At 47.4% G+C, this 18,320-nt stretch overlaps 6 protein-coding genes across 7 annotated transcripts; 1 reads left to right on the top strand and 5 right to left on the bottom strand.

Annotated features, from left to right (window-relative positions):
* Nucleotides 1–798: 798 nt before the first annotated feature.
* Nucleotides 799–3,165, bottom strand: DFL_002921 (uncharacterized protein; the record flags this gene model as incomplete). Its single annotated transcript, XM_067631780.1, has 2 exons — nucleotides 799–3,061; nucleotides 3,125–3,165. 2 exons carry the CDS (start codon nucleotides 3,163–3,165, stop codon nucleotides 799–801), a joined length of 2,304 nt encoding a protein of 767 aa, XP_067494292.1.
* A 2,235-nt stretch (nucleotides 3,166–5,400) lies between these two features.
* Nucleotides 5,401–8,083, bottom strand: DFL_002920 (uncharacterized protein; the record flags this gene model as incomplete). 2 transcript variants are annotated; one of them, XM_067631778.1, is made up of 8 exons in its annotated part: nucleotides 5,401–5,475; nucleotides 5,544–5,861; nucleotides 5,925–6,029; nucleotides 6,093–6,129; nucleotides 6,193–6,377; nucleotides 6,441–6,690; nucleotides 7,239–7,856; nucleotides 7,914–8,083. In XM_067631778.1, the coding sequence occupies 8 exons, from the start codon at nucleotides 8,081–8,083 to the stop codon at nucleotides 5,401–5,403; spliced, it is 1,758 nt and encodes a 585-aa protein (XP_067494290.1). The 2 variants fall into 2 exon arrangements, with proteins under 2 accessions (XP_067494290.1, XP_067494291.1); XM_067631779.1 differs by having other exon boundaries at nucleotides 7,239–7,817.
* A 1,629-nt stretch (nucleotides 8,084–9,712) lies between these two features.
* Nucleotides 9,713–10,369, top strand: DFL_002919 (uncharacterized protein; the record flags this gene model as incomplete). Its single annotated transcript, XM_067631776.1, has 1 exon — nucleotides 9,713–10,369. The coding sequence occupies one exon, from the start codon at nucleotides 9,713–9,715 to the stop codon at nucleotides 10,367–10,369; it is 657 nt and encodes a 218-aa protein (XP_067494289.1).
* A 566-nt stretch (nucleotides 10,370–10,935) lies between these two features.
* Nucleotides 10,936–12,799, bottom strand: DFL_002918 (uncharacterized protein; the record flags this gene model as incomplete). Its single annotated transcript, XM_067631775.1, has 3 exons — nucleotides 10,936–11,085; nucleotides 11,146–11,792; nucleotides 11,860–12,799. 3 exons carry the CDS (start codon nucleotides 12,797–12,799, stop codon nucleotides 10,936–10,938), a joined length of 1,737 nt encoding a protein of 578 aa, XP_067494288.1.
* An 897-nt stretch (nucleotides 12,800–13,696) lies between these two features.
* DFL_002917 (uncharacterized protein) lies at nucleotides 13,697–14,637 on the bottom strand (the record flags this gene model as incomplete). The annotated part of the gene is made up of 3 exons (XM_067631774.1): nucleotides 13,697–14,157; nucleotides 14,229–14,352; nucleotides 14,440–14,637. 3 exons carry the CDS (start codon nucleotides 14,635–14,637, stop codon nucleotides 13,697–13,699), a joined length of 783 nt encoding a protein of 260 aa, XP_067494287.1.
* Nucleotides 14,638–15,830: 1,193 nt separating this feature from the next.
* DFL_002916 (uncharacterized protein) lies at nucleotides 15,831–17,747 on the bottom strand (the record flags this gene model as incomplete). Its single annotated transcript, XM_067631773.1, has 4 exons — nucleotides 15,831–16,320; nucleotides 16,386–17,457; nucleotides 17,535–17,618; nucleotides 17,690–17,747. 4 exons carry the CDS (start codon nucleotides 17,745–17,747, stop codon nucleotides 15,831–15,833), a joined length of 1,704 nt encoding a protein of 567 aa, XP_067494286.1.
* Between the last annotated feature and the right edge of the window lie 573 nt (nucleotides 17,748–18,320).

The following is an 18,320-nucleotide window of genomic DNA, read 5'->3' as shown; positions in this document are numbered from 1 at the left end:
GTACATAGATACCCTGTTCTTGAACAGTCAGGCTGCAAAATTCACTATTAACGCTCATCCGTTATGTTAAAAGAAAGCTACTGGGCTTCAACTAGCAATTGCCGCGCGTGCAGCCTGGATCTTATTAGAGCAGCCAGTTATGAGACAACTAGACTGTATATACCCACTGTGCCAAAAGGAATAAACGCATGGTTCACTGTGCTGATATATTGCTTATCATATTATAACGCCCACTTGTAAACTATACATATATATACATAAGTATCTAAGTACCTATTCTAGAAGTTATGTCAGGAGGAAAGTACAATCGAGAGGTATACTTCCGATATTGTACATCGATGTATCGGCTGCCACTGCTCTCTAATTCTTTAAATTGCCTTTATTTTGTTTTATTTTTCTTCGGACCCGATACGCTTTGTTCTAAGGAAGTCCAAACCTTCTAGAAACCCCAAGCGTATCTCTCGAGGCTCCGGTTCTCGGGTCAACTTGCAATTTCCGACCCTATATATTTTAATTGCGAGGAAACTTTATGCGGATTTTGCATATGCAACCTAAAAGGCTTGCTCGGTTGCGCTCATATCATTCGTAAATTCATGACTTCGTTACATGGAAATGCTAAAGATTGGGCCACAGGCGGCCGCAAGGTATGTATGAATGAAGTACGACAAAGCGAAAAAAAAGACAATCTTCAACAAACTCCAATCCTATGTTCTAAATTTTCTTTGTATCTATCGTAATAGATGCCTCAAATGTGTATTCTACAATGCAGGCGTTGATCCTACATCCTGTTTTGGCCGTTTAGTTGTCAGTCTTGGCGGCCTTCTTGCTGGTGGTGCAGCTAGTGGTCTTCTTCTTAGTGCTGGTGCAGGTAGTGGAGGTCTTCTTAGTGCTGGTGCAAGTAGTGGAGGTCTTCTTCTTAGTAGTGCAGGTAGTGCTCTTGGTGCTGTTGGCCTTGCCACCTGGATTGCCTGGCTTGGTGGTACCATTGCAGACGGTCATGGCGGTCTTGCTGCATTTGCGGTTCTCGCAGCGGACATCATAAGACGTCCGGCACTTAACAAAGGTTTTGGGCTTTAGGTATCCTGGCTTTCCACCTGGATAACCTGGATTCTTGGTGGTAGTTGGCTTGGGGGTCTCTTCCTCAACGTCTGGAGTTGGGCTGGTGGTAGTCTTTGGAGTGGTAGTGGTAGCCTCTGGAGTGGTGGCGGTAGCCTTTTCACTGGTGGTGGTAGTCTTGACGCTGGTGGCAGGCTTTGGTTCAGTGCAGTACTTCTCGAAGAGCTCCTTAATGGCGTCAGTGCCTTTAGCGTTGACCTTCTTGCACTCGTTCCATTGGGCGTCACAGGCAGCCTTCTTGGTCTTATCCTTCTTGACGCAGGCCTTTACTTGTTCAGTGCAAGCATTTTGGCAAGCAGCCTCAAGTTGGCTGATGGTGCTGCAAGTGTAGTCGGTCTTGCAGTCAGATCCTGGGAGAGCATTGAGATAGAAGCCAGAGCCCTTAACAACGACAGTTGGGACCTCGACGCCATTGACGGGATAGTCATTGTTAGTTGGCTTTTCGCAGAGGCTAGTTCCCTTACCACTCGGGTTTGGATTGTTGTTATCGCCATCTTTATCGCCATCTTCATCTTTATCAGCTGGGGTGGTGGGCTTGGCCGTCTCTTCTTCACCGTCCTTGTCGCCATCCTTGTCGGTGTCCTTGCCGCCGTTGTCACCGTCCTTGGTTGGGGTTTCCTTGTCACCGTCCTTGTCGCCGTCCTTGTCGCCGTCCTTGTCGCCGTCCTTGTCGCCGTCCTTGTCGCCGTCCTTGTCGCCGTCCTTGTCGCCGTCCTTGTCGCCGTCCTTGTCACCGTCCTTGTCAGTGGTTTCCTTGTCACCGTCCTTGCCGCCGTTGTCACCGTCCTTGCCGCCGTTGTCACCGTCCTTGCCGCCGTTGTCACCGTCCTTGGTTGGGTTCTCCTCGTCGCCGTCCTTGTCGCCGTCCTTGTCGCCGTCTTTGGTTGGGTTTTCCTTGTCACCGTCTTTGTCGCCGTCCTTGGTTGGGGTTTCCTTGTCACCGTCTTTGTCACCGTCCTTGTCACCGTCCTTGTCACCGTCTTTGTCGTGGTCTTGTCCCTTGTCACCGTCTTTGTCACCGTCCTTGTCACCGTCTTTGTCGCCGTCCTTGTCGGTGGTTTCCTTGTCACCGTCTTTGTCACCGTCCTTGTCACCGTCTTTGTCGGTGGTTTCCTTGTCACCGTCTTTGTCACCGTCCTTGTCACCGTCTTTGTCGCCGTCCTTGTCGGTGGTTTCCTTGTCACCGTCTTTGTCGCCGTCTTTGTCGGTGGTTTCCTTGTCACCGTCTTTGTCACCGTCTTTGTCACCGTCCTTGTCGCCGTCCTTGGTTGGGGTTTCCTTGTCACCGTCTTTGTCACCGTCTTTGTCACCGTCTTTGTCACCGTCCTTGTCACCGTCTTTGTCGGTGGTTTCCTTGTCACCGTCCTTGTCACCGTCCTTGTCACCGTCCTTGTCACCGTCCTTATCGCCATCCTTATCACCATCCTTTGGTGTATCGGTTGCTGGTTTGCTTGGAGGGCATCCTTCCTTGAAGGTGGTCTTGATGTGGGCGCTGCTCTGGTCGTTGGCGTCCTTGCAGGCCTTGAGCTGATTGTCGCAAAGCTTCTTCAGCTTGTCAACAGTGCAGCCTCCGACGGCATTGGAGTATTTCTTGCAGGTCTCCTCGGAAGCCCAGGTATTCTTACAGTACTTCGACTGCTCAATACAACTGTTCCAGCAGGCATATTGCAACTGGGTAATGTTACAGTCGTAGTCGGTTCGGCAGTCGGCATTTGGGTAAGGATGGAGCTTAATCTTCTTGTTGTTATAGCAGACATATGGAGCAGTCTTGCCAAGAGGATATGTAAGGCCGGGAAAGTTTTTCTTGTCCTCTTCAGAGACAACTGGGACCTTGCAGAGACTGGGTGTCTTGGGAGAGATCGTGGTATTGGAAGAGGTGGGAGCGGTGGCGGAGGTGGTGGAGGTGGCGTCATCACCACCACCGGCCTTTCCAGCCTCGGTAATTCTGCGATACAGATTATTAACCTCAGATTCACTATTAATTTTAATTGTTTATATGAGCACTTACCCGAGGAGGATGGCACTTGCGAGTGCGACGGTAAGCCGCATCTTAGCTACTTGGCAATGAAAGGTCTCTTAGAGCAGAGGAGTGCTGATTTGCAAAAATGAATGAATGAATGGGGTATAAATCCCAAGGGAATGTCGTAAAGGATCGTAAAGGAACGAATGAACGAAACCAATGCAAAGAACGAAAAATGAATGTATGAACTAAGAAAGTGTCACAAACCAAGAGCTTACACCGATGCAAGATCGTACGAGTGCATGAGGATAGAAAAAAAAGAATCTGGAGATCATGGGAGCTGCCCTCCTTCATATAGACATCTCGGTCCATGAAGGGGCTCTAGGGAGGATGGCCATGCCATGATAGAGTAAAACTTTACTACGTCCGCAGATTGCATACCCAGCCGGGAGGGGGTCTGGTTGCTAACGAAAAACTACACTCAGGCCTTGGCGCTTGAGGTTCAATAGTTATTTCCAAGCTAGACGCCGTGACTTTCGCATAGCACATCCTCAGGAAGATTCTGCTGAATGCATAGCGAGTAGTTCGACCCGAGGAAGCTCTTCGACTCGTGGGAGGCTATAGGTATCTACTAGCCCGAAAACCAGATGGAAGCTTGGGTTATTTTGTGTTGTCCAGCCGAAAATGACACACTACACGACCCTTCCCGGCAGACGCGCATATAGGGCCCCTCTCTGGGATAGAAGTCACCGGGTCTCCCTCTCCACTACGGCGGTTGTGTAGATTTGGCGATATTACTATCAGGTATCAGTCTGATAGACGCCACGTCTGCCAAAATGTTCCATACTAGCCTCTTCGGCATCGGAGAACGGAATCTCCACCTGGCCAAGTTCTTGGTGATATTCAGGCCTCAGTCTTGATGCCCAATCGGAAATCTTGCACTCGGGATCGGCTGTTTGTATAGACATATGCTCGGGCAACCTGGCCGACAAGGTCTCGGTGGTCCTTCTTGCATCACGGCCCGTAATGGCATTGTTTGGTAATCGAATTCGGTAGTGCCCCTGGATTCTGGTTTATGGTGGCCTCGTGTTGGTTTGCAAGCAAACCCAGCCGAATGCATCGTACAACAATATCGACCAAGGAGGCTCGCGAGACCGAGAGCTATAGAGGGCTAAAGTCGACCGAACCATCTTAGCTATTAGTCAACAGGCCATCCGGTTCGCTTTCTGAAGCGGTTGATCAACAATGCCGGTGGAGTCGACGACGGTAGGAAGCCGTTGAGGTTGATCGATGCTACATACAGTTCTAGCGTGCAGCGAATAGAGCGAACAGGTGTTGGTTCCTTCTGGGAGCGTAAAATGTTGTTGTTTCGCTGTTTTGATGCGAGCGCGGGGAAGCCCCACTCCACGGCTGCCGCTGCCGCATCTAAGCTGGATACCCGGAAAGAGGTTCAAATAGGCCCGGCAGGAAACACCTCACGAGGGACAGTAATAGCCTATTATAATTTTAGTTGGTCTGATTTACGAACTCACTCCGTCTGAACTTGTGCTCGTTTATTTCCCATACATCATGTGTTAGCTTCTAGCCGGTTCACGGACTTAACGTTAAGCAACTTTCGAGGCTTTCTTCGAAAGGAGAAACATTAAGGTGCAAGGTTCTCCAATACTACTGTGGTCGTAGGCCTTGGTTATAGGACTTTAGCTATAATATCCGTTCCGTGATATCACCTCAAGGATTCATTTCCGCTGAAATAATTCTTAGCAAGCGAGGAGCGGTAGTAGCCGAATCTTCCAAAGTCGGTGCCAATTTTGAACATCCCACTATGAAGAAAGTTTATAATGCTTAACTTGCCCTGTTCGAAGTTTTAACTTAGGGATCGAGGCAGGCCCCGGAATTCCGAGGTTGGAGTTAAGTCATACTGCCTCGTTGGAACCGTTTCTAGGGTTCGGAACCAGCTCCGTTGTAGCATAAGTCGCTCCTCCAACTAGGTTTCCCCAAAGGCCACGATTGATCTAGACCCGAGATCTGATTCTAGGCTCGGTTCCTCCCCGGATACACTACCAACAGCCGGCAAGAGTTAATACCACATGGTAGAACTTTCAGGCCTAGAAGCATTGCCCCCCAAGTTTTTAGATAATTGAAACCACCACAAGCTATATTTATACCTATTGAGCGGTCTGACAAGCCATATTGAGCTCACTTTCACAGATCTTTTCCCAAGTAACAATGCCAGTTCACAGGATTTCTTATTGTTTATATCTGGACTAAGCTCTTCGGATAACACATTCGGCACGCCAGCATCTCCCAAGATGATGACGGCACAATTAATCCAAAGTAGTAGAAACATTTTGGAACTCTCCCTTCTCCAGCTTCTGTTTCCAGAATATAGGGTTGGTGTCCTAAAATAATAAATTAGTATGCGTTCATCCACCGCTAAGCTTTCTAGGGTAGAAGGCCAGATACTCACATCGAATCCGTGATGAACCCAACCGTCTTTCTGGATATGGTACAAGTTAAGGTAACCACCAGAGTAAGCATCACGATGTGTAGCCGCCAAGATACTTCGTCGCCCAAGCTCGAGCGCCTCCTCGTCCGTCAAATCCCACTTGTATCCCCGATCTAGCACACCATAGGCGAATGTCTGACCGGATCCGACACAGAACAGATTGCCCTCAACGCGGTTGCCGTCGCTGTCAACGTAGTATAGGCCAAAAACTCCACCGTGGCCGACACCGGTCAACATGGTTCCCATAGAGAGACCCATTCCCTTATAAGAGTAGACGAGCTAGAGAAAAGCCACGATTAGCTACCTCCAGACCTGAAAGTCATCCTGTATCGCAACGCTTACGTTGGCTAAAATCTTGCTAGCAGCGGCAACGGATATTAATCGCTTGTGACGGAGCTGGTGAAGACGGCATTCCATCCCGAGATATGTAAGCCAGTATTGGCAGTCCTGTTGTCCCCATTATCAGCATTTCGTCCCCGACGACAGTCCTATCAAGCATTTGTCACATACAGCAGCACCGCCGGCCATGGTACCCAGCAGATATGGGCTATAACACGCTTTACATCAGTATCCCAATCCCACTTTATAACCTTCTCATGATGACGCGTACTTGATCTCGATAACCTTCTTCACCGTCTGTGAAGCAATCCACGAGCCCTGAGTAGCCCTAGAATCCGTACAGACGATAACTCCACCTTGATACTTGAATGCCAGTGTCGTAGTACCGTGCTTCAGCTTTATCGGGGCGCTGGGGTTCGTGTGGTCATCTGTCATTGCCCGGAGGAACTTGGCGGGCTATAGCAAAAAACAATCGCCGTTAGATTTGTTACTGCGAGGGAAGGAAAGATATGATAGTACCGAGTCTATTGGAGGGAGAATAAAAGAAACCGATTGCGGCAAGCTCGAGGTGACTTCGTCCTCGTCTTCTTCAAGGACGTTGAGGTCATCCAGTTCAGAGCCTCCATACTTGGAGATGAGGGCGTCCATATTTAGTTGGATCGGAGCTTCGACGAGGATCCAGAGGGGCGGTAGACGAGTGTTATAGCGGACTTCGATGTCGGAGTTGGTCGTAGAGGGGTTGATGGGGAGTTGACGGGAGGTGGTGAAGCTGGGATGCTATACGCGGCGTGCTTTCGTAACGAAGCAGTGGTGTTGGAGCTTCCCGCGCTAGTCCATTTGGGTATCTGACGAACTACAACGTCTACAACACAAACCCGGTTTCTCTAGTCTTGAGAGCCCGTACCGGTCTGGTTCTCAAGACCATGCGAGATCATGAAAAGGGCAATATGTTTACAATGGTAGGCTCTCTATCTCTCATACGAACTGCTCTGACCCTCTGAATCAGGACTACAACTTAGTACTATACAACCGATCCCGAGATCTATATCACGTAGCAAAGAACTAAACGCTGCATATCATACTTCTTTCGTTTCAGATTCACCGATATCAGTTTCTTAACCAAATCTATAATGTAATTTATACTTCGCACGGCTACGAATTGTATACATCCAAACCCAAATGATTCATCAACTCCGATAACGCCAATAATGCAATGCAATGCAATAAACTAACATGACAAATACCACAATATCCACCAAATCATGATCATACTTTACAACCGCCGTATGCTTTCAACAACATCGCCCATTACCCTACCGATGAATCGGCAACCTCGTCAAACTCGCACTCGAATTCCTCTGCTCCCCAATCCCTCTAAGCCCCAACCCCGTCCGATCATGTTCATCAAACGTAAACGGCGCAATCGTAGACCCCGATTCCCATCCCTCCTCCAAACTCCTTTCGTTCCCCATATACGGCATCGCAGCCATCTGCGCCGCCGGCTTCCCCTTCCCCTTTTTCGAAGACGCTAGTGGTAACCCTTGGTTCTTCTTTTGCTTTAAATATCTAAAAATTCCGAATCCCAGGAGGACGAGAACGACAGTAACGGTTAATGCGATGCCGACTGCGGCACCCGTGCTGATTCTTGGCTGTGATGTTGCTTCTGCGCGTTGAGAGGAGGAGGAGTCGTTGGTTGAAGATGTGGGGACGGACATTTCGGTTGCCTGTATGTTGGTTGTTGTTTGGATGCCGGTTGCTATTATTATCGTTGGGAGGGTTGGGAGGGATGGTAGATTTGTTACCGGAGGACGGGTAGTGGGTATCGATCTTGTTGATGTGGATTCTGTGTCTCCTGATGTCGTGCGGGTTATGGGAGTAGAAGATGCATCGATGCTGCTGAATACTCGACTCCGTGTTAATGTTGTGAGTGTGGTACTGTATGATTGAATTACTTAGTAAAGATTCCCCGGTACAATCGCCCGGTAAACTTACGCTTCAGCTGATGTAGATAAAGTTGTTCTCGCAATGCCACCGGAAGAAGTAGCTGTTGGGTTTCCAATAACCGTATTGATGTCTATCGTCGAAAACCCAGGCCCGAAATCAAATGTTGTCGGCGGCACATTTTCCTCTCGGTTCTCGCCAGTTGGGATTCCAAACGACATCGTAAAGGAAATATTTTCGATTTCAATAACTTGAAAAACAATTGCCAAAAAAAATAAAAAAATGAACCCTCACGGCACGGCAATTGTAAATTTCCTTTTGGCTAGTGAATATTATAGTAGGGTGCAAGTCCGCAAATTTTACTTCGTGAGAATCGCTTGCTAGAGGCACAGTAGTTTGATACTGATAGTTGGCTTGGGAGTTCAACCACAAAAATCGGTGACAGCCGTATACATTCGACATTCGGTGGGAAGCCAGAAAAAAAAGATGAAATACGAGCCACCGGCCCAAAAGCCAAGTTCTTATATATCTCTATCCGGATGTCTCAATTACTAAATCTCACAGTAAGAGCTAAGCTCCGTAGTCTTCAAAATAGTCCTGTAAATTATAAAACAGCCGCAGCGACCCATTGTTCACAGGAAAAATAAACTCAGCCCATGGGATTCATGCACCTAGGATCTTGATAGCGCTAAAGCCTCCATATCTTCAAATGGGTGCGATGTGACTCTAAAAAATCCTATATATGATGAATTAATAATATATCATCGGTCGGTTGGCCATAGAACAGGAAAAATGTATTAAAAAAGCTGTTACATTTTAAGCGCTTAAAGTGCAAGTGAGTCCCAGCCTCATAGGGACGCCAAAAGAGAAATAACGGTATGTGTACCCTTATTTGCGGTCTGCAGTCTATCGTATTCGGAGTTTCGAAAACTCAAGTTTCTGAGTACACGTCGAGCCTAGACTTGAAGTGCAACGGTATACTACATAGTCTAGGATCAAAAACGGTATAATATTTTTGGTCACCAAAGTTTCGTTTCATGAGTCGCCGTAACGCATGCCTTTTCTTATGGGTTCAGCGGAATGTCAGCGCTTAATTGGTTGGGTGTGTTGTCTATATTAAGCTGCCTCTGGGCCAGCCTGGCTTGTCCTATCAGGTACCTGGGTACTATACTAAAGTCCCGGACGGGTTTTTGGTGGGTCGAAAATGGCAAATGACCGTCATACATGTCAAGTAGAAGTATGTAGGTACATGTCGATATCCGATTTATCTTGATGTGCATATGAGTCGACATTTAAGTCTAGTGTATTGCAGTTGGGTCTTCGACATATCGCAAAGACGATATATCGACTTATCTAACCGCTAAACGTAACTCTCCCGAGCTCGAGCGCTCTCTACAAGAAATCTTCGAAATCAGCGTCCGATGGTGTTACTTTACGTATGCCGGCATCCGCGAGCTCTAACGTTAATGTACTTCTCGTTCTGCGCTTCGAAGCACTATCAAGTTCCTGTCCAGGCCTTGCTTTCCTATCGCAGAGTTTCGACGTCAAGATTAGTAACATGCACCTCAGAATAAGCATGCCCACGTGGTCAGTTCTAATTTCGATAACCCGACCGTTTTCTAACCAGGTCCGCTAAGCCAGGACCTTGTTTCTCCCAGTTCGATGGATGTCAAAATCAAGCTGTTTGACTATCAAGAGTTTATGAACTTCCGCCAAGCAATCTTGTGCAACCAGCACAGCACCAGAGCAACCCCATCGACCATCCCAACACGCAAATCCCTCTCCTAACAACCACCTCACGCGAGATCCAACGTTAAACGTGGGAGAGAAAAAACCTTAAACCCAAAAATATGCCCCCAACAATCGAAGTCCTCCCTTCCAAGGGAAACAAAGGCTCCACCGGCGCCTCCTCATGGTACTACTCCACCGCACCACCCTCACAATCCGTCTCCGCCATGCCAAAACCCGAAGACCTTCGCGCTCGTAAAGCGAAAACAACCGCAAATGCCAACCTCGGCGGCTCCGGGAACCCCAATCCTAATAATATTGCCGGTGGTGGAGGTGCAAACGACTTTGACATCGACAACATAAAACTTGACGTCGCAACAGCCCGTCGGATCAACGAACTCGAAAAGGTAAACTGGCACGACGTTCAAATCAAGATCGATCAACCGTTTTCTTCGAAACGACCGACTTCGCAGAACGTACGTCGGATCGTAGCTTCGCAGAAGACGTTCCAGAATCATCTTTCGGACGATATTGCAAATCATGAGATTCAGTTACAAAATCCGTTGTACAAACCGGAACCTTACGATGCTGCTACTACTCCGTTGGGGTATACGAAAAGCGTGGCAGAGCCGCCGGCGAATGGTGCGACGAGGTACAGAAGGTTTTGTGAAATTTGTGGGTATTGGGGGACTATTGGTTGCATGAGATGTGGGGTTAGGCTATGTTCTGGGGAATGCGAAGTCACTCATCGGGAGGCGAGGTGTGCGAGGAGGTTCTAATGGATAGCACGTGCACGAGGAAGATGTAATGGTCTGACCGAGGCGTTAACAGAGAAGGGATTGTATCACCAAACAGCATTCGGCGGCGTATACGGAAGTTTCATTAAGACAAAAAGCATTAGATATCCCAATAGGTAGCATTCAATTTTACACATACTCAGTCTTCTTCAGCTGCTATTAATAAATTTGTTAAATGAAGTAATACTCTATGCAAGAAACGAATGATCCAAGATGCTGGCTCTGCCCCATCCCTCTCTCCCTTCCTCCTCCTCCAACCCATCTTGAACAAATATAATAGTACCGACCGTCGTCAGGCCATGATTCATAAATTCATGTCTCCTTCTAACCTACCAAGCAACCTACCTCCCTACCTACCATTAAAAATTTCCTGTAATACAGAGCGAACGCAGTATATCGAGCGTGCATGCCAGCTAACGCAACCGCAAAAACTGCAAGAGCGAGTGACTCTAACGCTGGAAGAACAAAAAACAAAAAGATAGAGCGCCACACCTAGACACTCCACAATACAAAAAATGGCAGAGAGAAAGATCTCAACCAAACGGTACCTAGCTAAACTCCGGAAATGGGTCATAGGACGGCAGTTGCGGACCATTCCATTTTTCACCGTACATGTTGACTCTATTGCCGTTCAGGAACCCGTCGTGGGTTCTCCGAACCACATCGAGCCAAGAGTTCGGTTCAGGGTGCTTGGCCCACTATTATACACCGTTAGATTGGAAACTCTCATTCGGCATCTCGAGTTAGTCTGTACGTACCTGATTATGGATATGATACGCATAGGCGCCCTTGAAAAAGTTCTCTAGAGTCCGGTTGTTTGGAGGATAAGGATCCTTATCGATATCATAACCAGGTGCAAATCCAGCTGGTGCACGTTCCTGGATGGCATGGGTCTCTTCCACGGCACCACGCTTTCGACGCTTCCTCTTATCACTCCAATCCAAATCTTCTGCAGAACGACCCGAATTCTTACTACCATCCGAATTCCTCCCGGCATCATTACCGCTAACTCCACCATCGATCTCTTCAAATCTCGGACCATCGTACGCCTTCCAATCCCTCGGAATCGCATCTTTTCTGCCCAAAAACGCCTCTCCGTAGTTCTCCAAACATGGAACAGTACACCTCGTTACTCCAGGGGTGTTGAACTGGCCCCAAATAGGGTCAAAAAAGCCGTCTTCGAACATTGTGAATTCCTCGCCTCTACCGTCTTTATAAACAAGTCGACCGATAATGTATGGATGGAAGTTGATACCCATTTTGACAGCTCCCTTGAGGAAGTGCTGGGAGAGTGATGAGTTAGGTTGGAGGGACATGATTGCAGTGTTATAGTCCCAAGGTCCTTCATACCAGCCCCACCGTTCTGCGAAGCCATGGTTTGGGGGAATAAGTAGCGGTCGAAGATCTATCCTTGCCAGTTAGCTTCCAAACCATTTAATACTATTAAATTAGAACCTCCTAGAGTGACTTACCTCTCAGAAGAACGTTATCCATATCACAATAAACGCCACCCTCGTAATGAAGTACCACGAATCTAACAGCATCCGAGACCGCCACAGGCAAGAAAGTCATCTTCCTTGTCGAAAACTCCAACCACTCATTCCCCACTTCATCAATATAAGCGCCATCTCCCAATTTAATAATCTTTCCATCCCCTTCACCATCATTCGCCTGCTTCAGAAGCACTCTGGCTGGAAATTTCCACTCTCTCAGTCTGATATCCCCTCTCTTCACTAATGGCAAGAACCTTATAAACCCAGGATCGCGCATCATCTCCTCGACCGCATTCGGATTCACATCAACATCCAACCAAAGGTTCAACCTCGAACACGGCAAATTCTGCGAGTGGAAATAACTCTTAATGAACAACTCCACTCGCCACGTACACTTCCCACTCCACCAGATATGATACGGAATAACAGGTCCATTGCAAGTTCCGATATCGTTTACGGATGATGGGACATAAGACGGGTATCCTATCGACGGTGCATTCTCGGTTGGGATGTAATAGTAGTCGTCTTTACGCTCGATGAGATATTGCATACAATCATAGACGTATTTCATACGTTCAAGACTCTGGATGCTACCTCGGCAAACATCTACGAGGCGTGTGAAATTCGCGTATGTGTCAACATGAGGACGGAAACCCATGTATGCATCGTTGGCGACGACAAGAGAGTCCGGTCGGAGGTGTGCATAGCCGTTGGAGGATTTTGAGCCACTGGATGGATCGGTAGATGGAGACGAGGAGTGTTGATTGGAAGGTTTGGGACGGTGGGTTGACGTCAGGCTGCCGTAGAAGAAGAATTGGAGGACACCGGTGAGGATGGTGTAAACAGCGACGGCGAGTAGGAGATTACGGACTGTCTGAAGGGCTCTCGTCGCCGGCCGTTGAGAGTCGAGCTTGTCCATTGTCGAGGGTTCGGGTGGTGGAGGAGTTCGAGGCTCCTTTTGGCCACAGCTTGCAGCGCCGAAGCTGGAAAAAAGGGCGAAAGTGTTGATCGTGTTTGAAGTCAAGGCAAACAATACAAAAATCACAAGCAAAAACGTGTCGCGAAACAGGTAGAAGAAGTCTATTCAGCGAGCCATTCGGTGATGATAAAAACGGAGAAGATAAAAACGAGATAAAGATAGATCCGGGAAGAAAGAAGCTTTGAGATCCACGGGCTGAGTAAGAAGTAGTTGGCAAGAGGGTCTGGTACAGTATTGTTCTGGTCTGTTACGGTGAAAATCCCAGATCCCAAGGATGGCTATGTATGCATTGGCCCCTGTCAAAATCCATCCAAAACAGCTATTAGAAACCCGAACAGGCAATCGTGTTTAAGCCTTTTCAGCCTCAGCCCGCCGCGTAAGCCGTGCGAGACGGAGCCTTGGAGGGCCCCGTTAAGGAAGTCGCTGTTCGGGCTGTACTGTATCGTACAGAGTAGATGGACCAGACTGGCATCCAACTTTTAAAAATACAACAGTTGCAGCTGCAGATATAAACGGACCTGTTTCTATTCATATCCAACGCCCCAAACCCCCAGATTCGGAAGTCTTGAAAGTACCCGTCGGTCGTATGTAAGGGACCAAGTTGCTCGATCTGGAAAATAATAGCCCCCCAAGGTCCAACCAGGGGCCGCTAGTGGGGTAGCGCTCTGTTGCATTTTTAAACTTTATTGCGTTGGTTGCACATAGGATATCTGAATGACATACACTGTCGACAAGTATATTTTTGACAGTATTTTATTTTGAAATTTATCTGGACGCCTGGTTTATGTTTATGATACATACTTGAGGACTGCGTACTTTATATATATTATATATCTCCTAAGTCTGACCGTTCCACAGAGGCACCGCACTAAACGCCAGCATCTGCGTATTAAACGCCTTACAAGTCCCCAGCTCATTCGGCTCGATAGTCCCTTTAACCCCTCCACTACAATTAGTAGTATCATAAACATTGAACCTAAACGCTCCACTCGGTGCATTCACTTGAAGTGACCCAAAGGTCGCCCAGACAGGAAAAGAAATCGGCCATCGGAAAGCAAAGCAGTCGGAAACACCGTCACTGGCGCTGACTGAAGTCCCTCCAGTAGAGCAAGTAATACCATTACCGACTGTTGGGGAGGGGCAAGTTCCGGGATTATCGGAGTAGCAGGAAGTATTTCCGTATACGAGTTTCCAGCTAGGGTCTTCGGGCAGGTGGACTGAGCTGACGACGGAGGGTGGGGTTGGAGTACCAGCTAGATCCGAGAGGAGGAAGCCGTTATAGACGGCAATATGTTCGTCTATAGACCGATATCTACGTTAAGTGCTACTCATTATTTAATAGGAAATAAATTATGAATTCGCCACTTACCGAGAGCAATCGAAGCCGGCACAGGTTGGCCCCCAGTTGGCCTGCATTTGCAGTTCAACGTAAGGGGTGAAGTCGAAAGTGAGCAGTCAATACAGCTTGCTGCAAAGTTTCCATTTATTGCCCACTTTGCATTCACTAGTCTGTCAGTGTGTCTATTTCATATACAAGTGACTATAAGTGCGGCAGTTGGGAGTATTCATAAGTACAATACCTCAAGAACACCCTCATGGTTTGTAATCTTGGTTTGGAGATAAACAGAGCTTTCGATTCTGTTCGTCCCAGAACCAGTAAGACAGTCTCCGACTAGCCATCTGTTCTGGAATCTGATGTTCGTGCATTGGCTGCTAATGGTAGCCTGCACGGTAGCAAGCCAGCTAGCCACGAGGAATAAGGATGACTTGCCAACCATTGTGGATTTCTAGGACTGAAGCACCACAAGTATGATAAAACTTGAAATCGGGGCAGTATAATGAGTACTATGGTTATATATATTTACAGAGATTTCAAAGTAATTTTAAACGATTATTCTGCGACACATGGGCTTATATATACTAGTTTACTTCATACTAGAACTTCGGCTCGATCGAGCGAATATTCGAATCCCAGTACATAGGCTTAGAAGCTTATTACCGAAGCCGCTTGGTTCCTGATCCCGGGGCTGCGGGGTAAAATTCCTATGTTCGCCATGCCACGTTATTGGGAAGCTTGTAGCCGTCAACGTCAAGAATGTAGCTAGGATAAACAAGTTTCGATCGAATTGGCTATATAAATGACTCGGATCCCTGTACATTGAGCTACTAAAAACTGAAATCCTAGTATCTTCCCCGGGATAACGGTTCAAAAGAGCCTCTAGTTTGTATCATGGCCACACAACTGTCGCTCATATCGGCCGATACCGAACCCCCATGTCTGCAAGCTATATCCTTTTTCTCAAGAAACGAGAATTAAAATACCCGGCCCGCCTTATGACGCCAATGTTTGAGGGACCCGGATGCTAACTTAACGCAAGGAAAAGCTTATAATCTAGTATTTGAATGGATTTATAAACCATTAGTCAGTAATAATAACGACCGGTTCTATTATGTTCGGCAGTTGATCAATTGGGCTAAACGAAGGTGTAGAATGCCTTCGCTTGGTTAACGAGTCGAGTTTCCTAAAACTCGGAACTCGCACCCATTTTTTACGCTTATTCGTCCCGTCACTCCGGCTATACTTACGTACACACTGCATTGAACTAGAGGGATATTTGATGTTACGAGAAGGTTTCTCTTCGTATATCTGAGGTTAATAGTTGTCAGCTTGGAAGTCGAATGACCTAAAATTACTTATCATTAGACATCTATAGTTTGCAATATCCATCGGATCCATACAATTAGTCCGAGGGACCAATGTGCTAAAGCTGTTCAACAAAGGCGCACAAAGCTAGGGTATCCCAAAATATTATACAAAAGAATCGAAAAGAACATCAAACTCCTGAAAAAGAAACCAACATCCCACATAACAGTACTGACTAAAAGGAATCGTAGACAGCAACAAATTTATAATATCAAAGAACACTGAGGTTAGTAAAAAAGTTCCACAGATGTCCAAAATAAAGCCCAGTTAAGCGGGCGCCTCATATGGCCCCTGCGATATATGCAGCTGCTGAACCACGGGAGTATACGGATTTAACTGATTCACAGGTAACTCAACCTTCACCGCACTGTAGTTCCCATGCAGCTCCATTCTCGGTTGAACATGTGGACCCTGAAGTTCCGAGGAATTCTGTATCCACCCTTTATTGGGATCCGTGGGCGGCGGCGGCGGCAAAGGCGTAGTCAGCTCTCGTGGTTCTCTGCGTTTCCGCAGGTAAAACCATATCCCGACAGCTACCAACGCTATTATTACAATCGCACCGGCTACAATCCCGCCGATTGCTCCGCCAGGTAGTGCGGAACTAGAAGATGGGGCTGATGAGGTGGTTTCTGTGCTTGATGTTGTGGTAGAGGCAGGGGCTGTAGATGTTGCTGTTGAGAATGCTGCGAAAACGGTCGACATGCCGGCTTGGTTGAAGCCGCCGGGAGGTTGCGTTAATGTAGCTCCTCCGTTGGCACTATAAAATCGAATTGGTTAGTGCTATGCCCTTTCAATAACCTATGGCAATCGATTAAAACTTACCCTCCACCGATAGTGTCGTAAATCATTTGCGGCACTCTGTACTCCTCTGGTTCCGCACCGCTAACGACGCTCGACCATTCCAGTAAATTCAAGTCGAAAAAGAACGCCAGCCTTCCGTTGTTATCACATTGAGGGAAGTTATAGGTTGACCCTCCGATAACTCTATTCCCGCCAAATACTACCATCGTATGCTTCTTCATTAGATTACAAGACGGCGAATATCGTGGAGCAGCAGCCACATTCGAGTCGATATCGTCGGATAGTTTTGTCCATGTAAACGATGGAATGCTCAGCGCCCAAACGTCACCAAAGGTCACAGAATTGTTTGCGCCACCATAAACAATGATCTGGTAGGACGATTTATCCTGCGCCGCAACGAGGACGCTGCAACCAGACCAAAATCTATTTTCAGGCGGTGTACCATTCGTGCGCTGAGTGTACCACTGTGTCGAGTTTGTATCGTATATTCGTACCACGTCGACTGAGCCTTGTTGGCCATTTGTGACGCCCATACCAGCAAGTAAGACCGTCCTTCCGTCGAGTTTTATACCATGCATCCATCCTGAAGCAGTTTGGGAAAACGGTGTAGTCTCGTTTTTCCAGGCGCCAGTTTTGGCATTGAATGTCAGTAACTGATTTACAGGTTCTCCGAACTCTGAACTTTCGATATACGCCCCGCCGAAGGCATATCCCATCCTTGACTCTTCGTCGAACCAACTTGCAGCAGTCCCCACCAGGTTCCCATCCCTTCCACCAATTTTTAGATTCGACTCGGTCCAATCGGTGAGAATATTGCCATCTTCCACATTTGCTGTCCATAATTTGCCAGGTTTTCCAGGATTCCAGTCACGGTTGGCGATATATGATGTATTTGCGATATTTATGTAGGCGCCTAGTGCTAGGTATGCCTTTTTAACAACAGGGTCGAGCCAGAACATTGGAGAACGAGTGTCTGGCATCGTTTCTCCGTCCCAATTAAATGGCGCGGTTTTGGATTTTATAACGGCGATGTCGCTGGCGACATCTTGCATGCGGACAGTATCTGTTAAGTTCAGGACTCGGAGATAAGGGTCTAGATTATCACGTAGCAGTCAGCATATTGATATCAATTGATCGAAATCCTGAAAATCCATAGAATTTCAGACATACTTTGACCATAGCTATTCCAACCTGCTTGCCAATTATATATCATTCGACCGCCCTGGATGTAGAGTAAATCACCAACCACCAAACCTAGATAGACAAATGTCAACGGAAGGGTTTAAACACAAGATATGTTCCTTTTTGCGACATATCAAACGTACCAGAGTGCCCTGTTAACGAACAAGAATCGCGGACTGGGTCCGCCCCTCCCTGCGACATGTTCTCCCTCTTTCGTTGCAATTGCGACGTCGAAGTCGTCTGCCAATTGCAACAAAGTCTTCGCTTCAACCCCCAGACAAACAAATATACAAACCCAGGGCGCCGCAAAGCCAACAGCGTCAACGGTTGTCGGTACTCGTCGCACAAGAATGAACAGAATATCAAGGAGTCGGAATCGGATGTCAATCGTGAACCAGATCAGAGAATCGAATTATCTCCCACGAAAACCTTAACAACATGACTATATCAACAGAAGAACCGGCCAAAAGTTCCAGAGATTTTCCGAAATTGCAAGACATCCTAGGATACCCAGCCAGCCAACACTATGCGGATGTGTGTAACGGGGAGCAAAAGTGTTTTTTTCTTTACTAAACTACTGCGAACGAAGGTGCTGGTAAGAATTTTGAAACGGGAGATGCCGCGTCCCTTGCTATTTATTGCTGACCCAATTGGCCGTGGTTGAATCACGAGGCAGAGAAGGCAAAATATGATCGTCCTTTCATGGAAATTTCTGGGAAGGTCTTCGCCTGCAGAGGAAGCGAGGGTGTCAAAGATGCAGCCAATCAAGGAGCG

This window comes from Arthrobotrys flagrans, assembly GCF_004000055.1.
Source record: "Arthrobotrys flagrans strain CBS H-5679 chromosome Unknown unitig_3, whole genome shotgun sequence".
In the NCBI taxonomy this organism is placed as follows: domain Eukaryota; kingdom Fungi; phylum Ascomycota; class Orbiliomycetes; order Orbiliales; family Orbiliaceae; genus Arthrobotrys; species Arthrobotrys flagrans.
The sequence above is the reverse complement of the archived record's forward strand: the minus strand, read 5'-3'. Positions and strand labels throughout refer to the sequence as shown.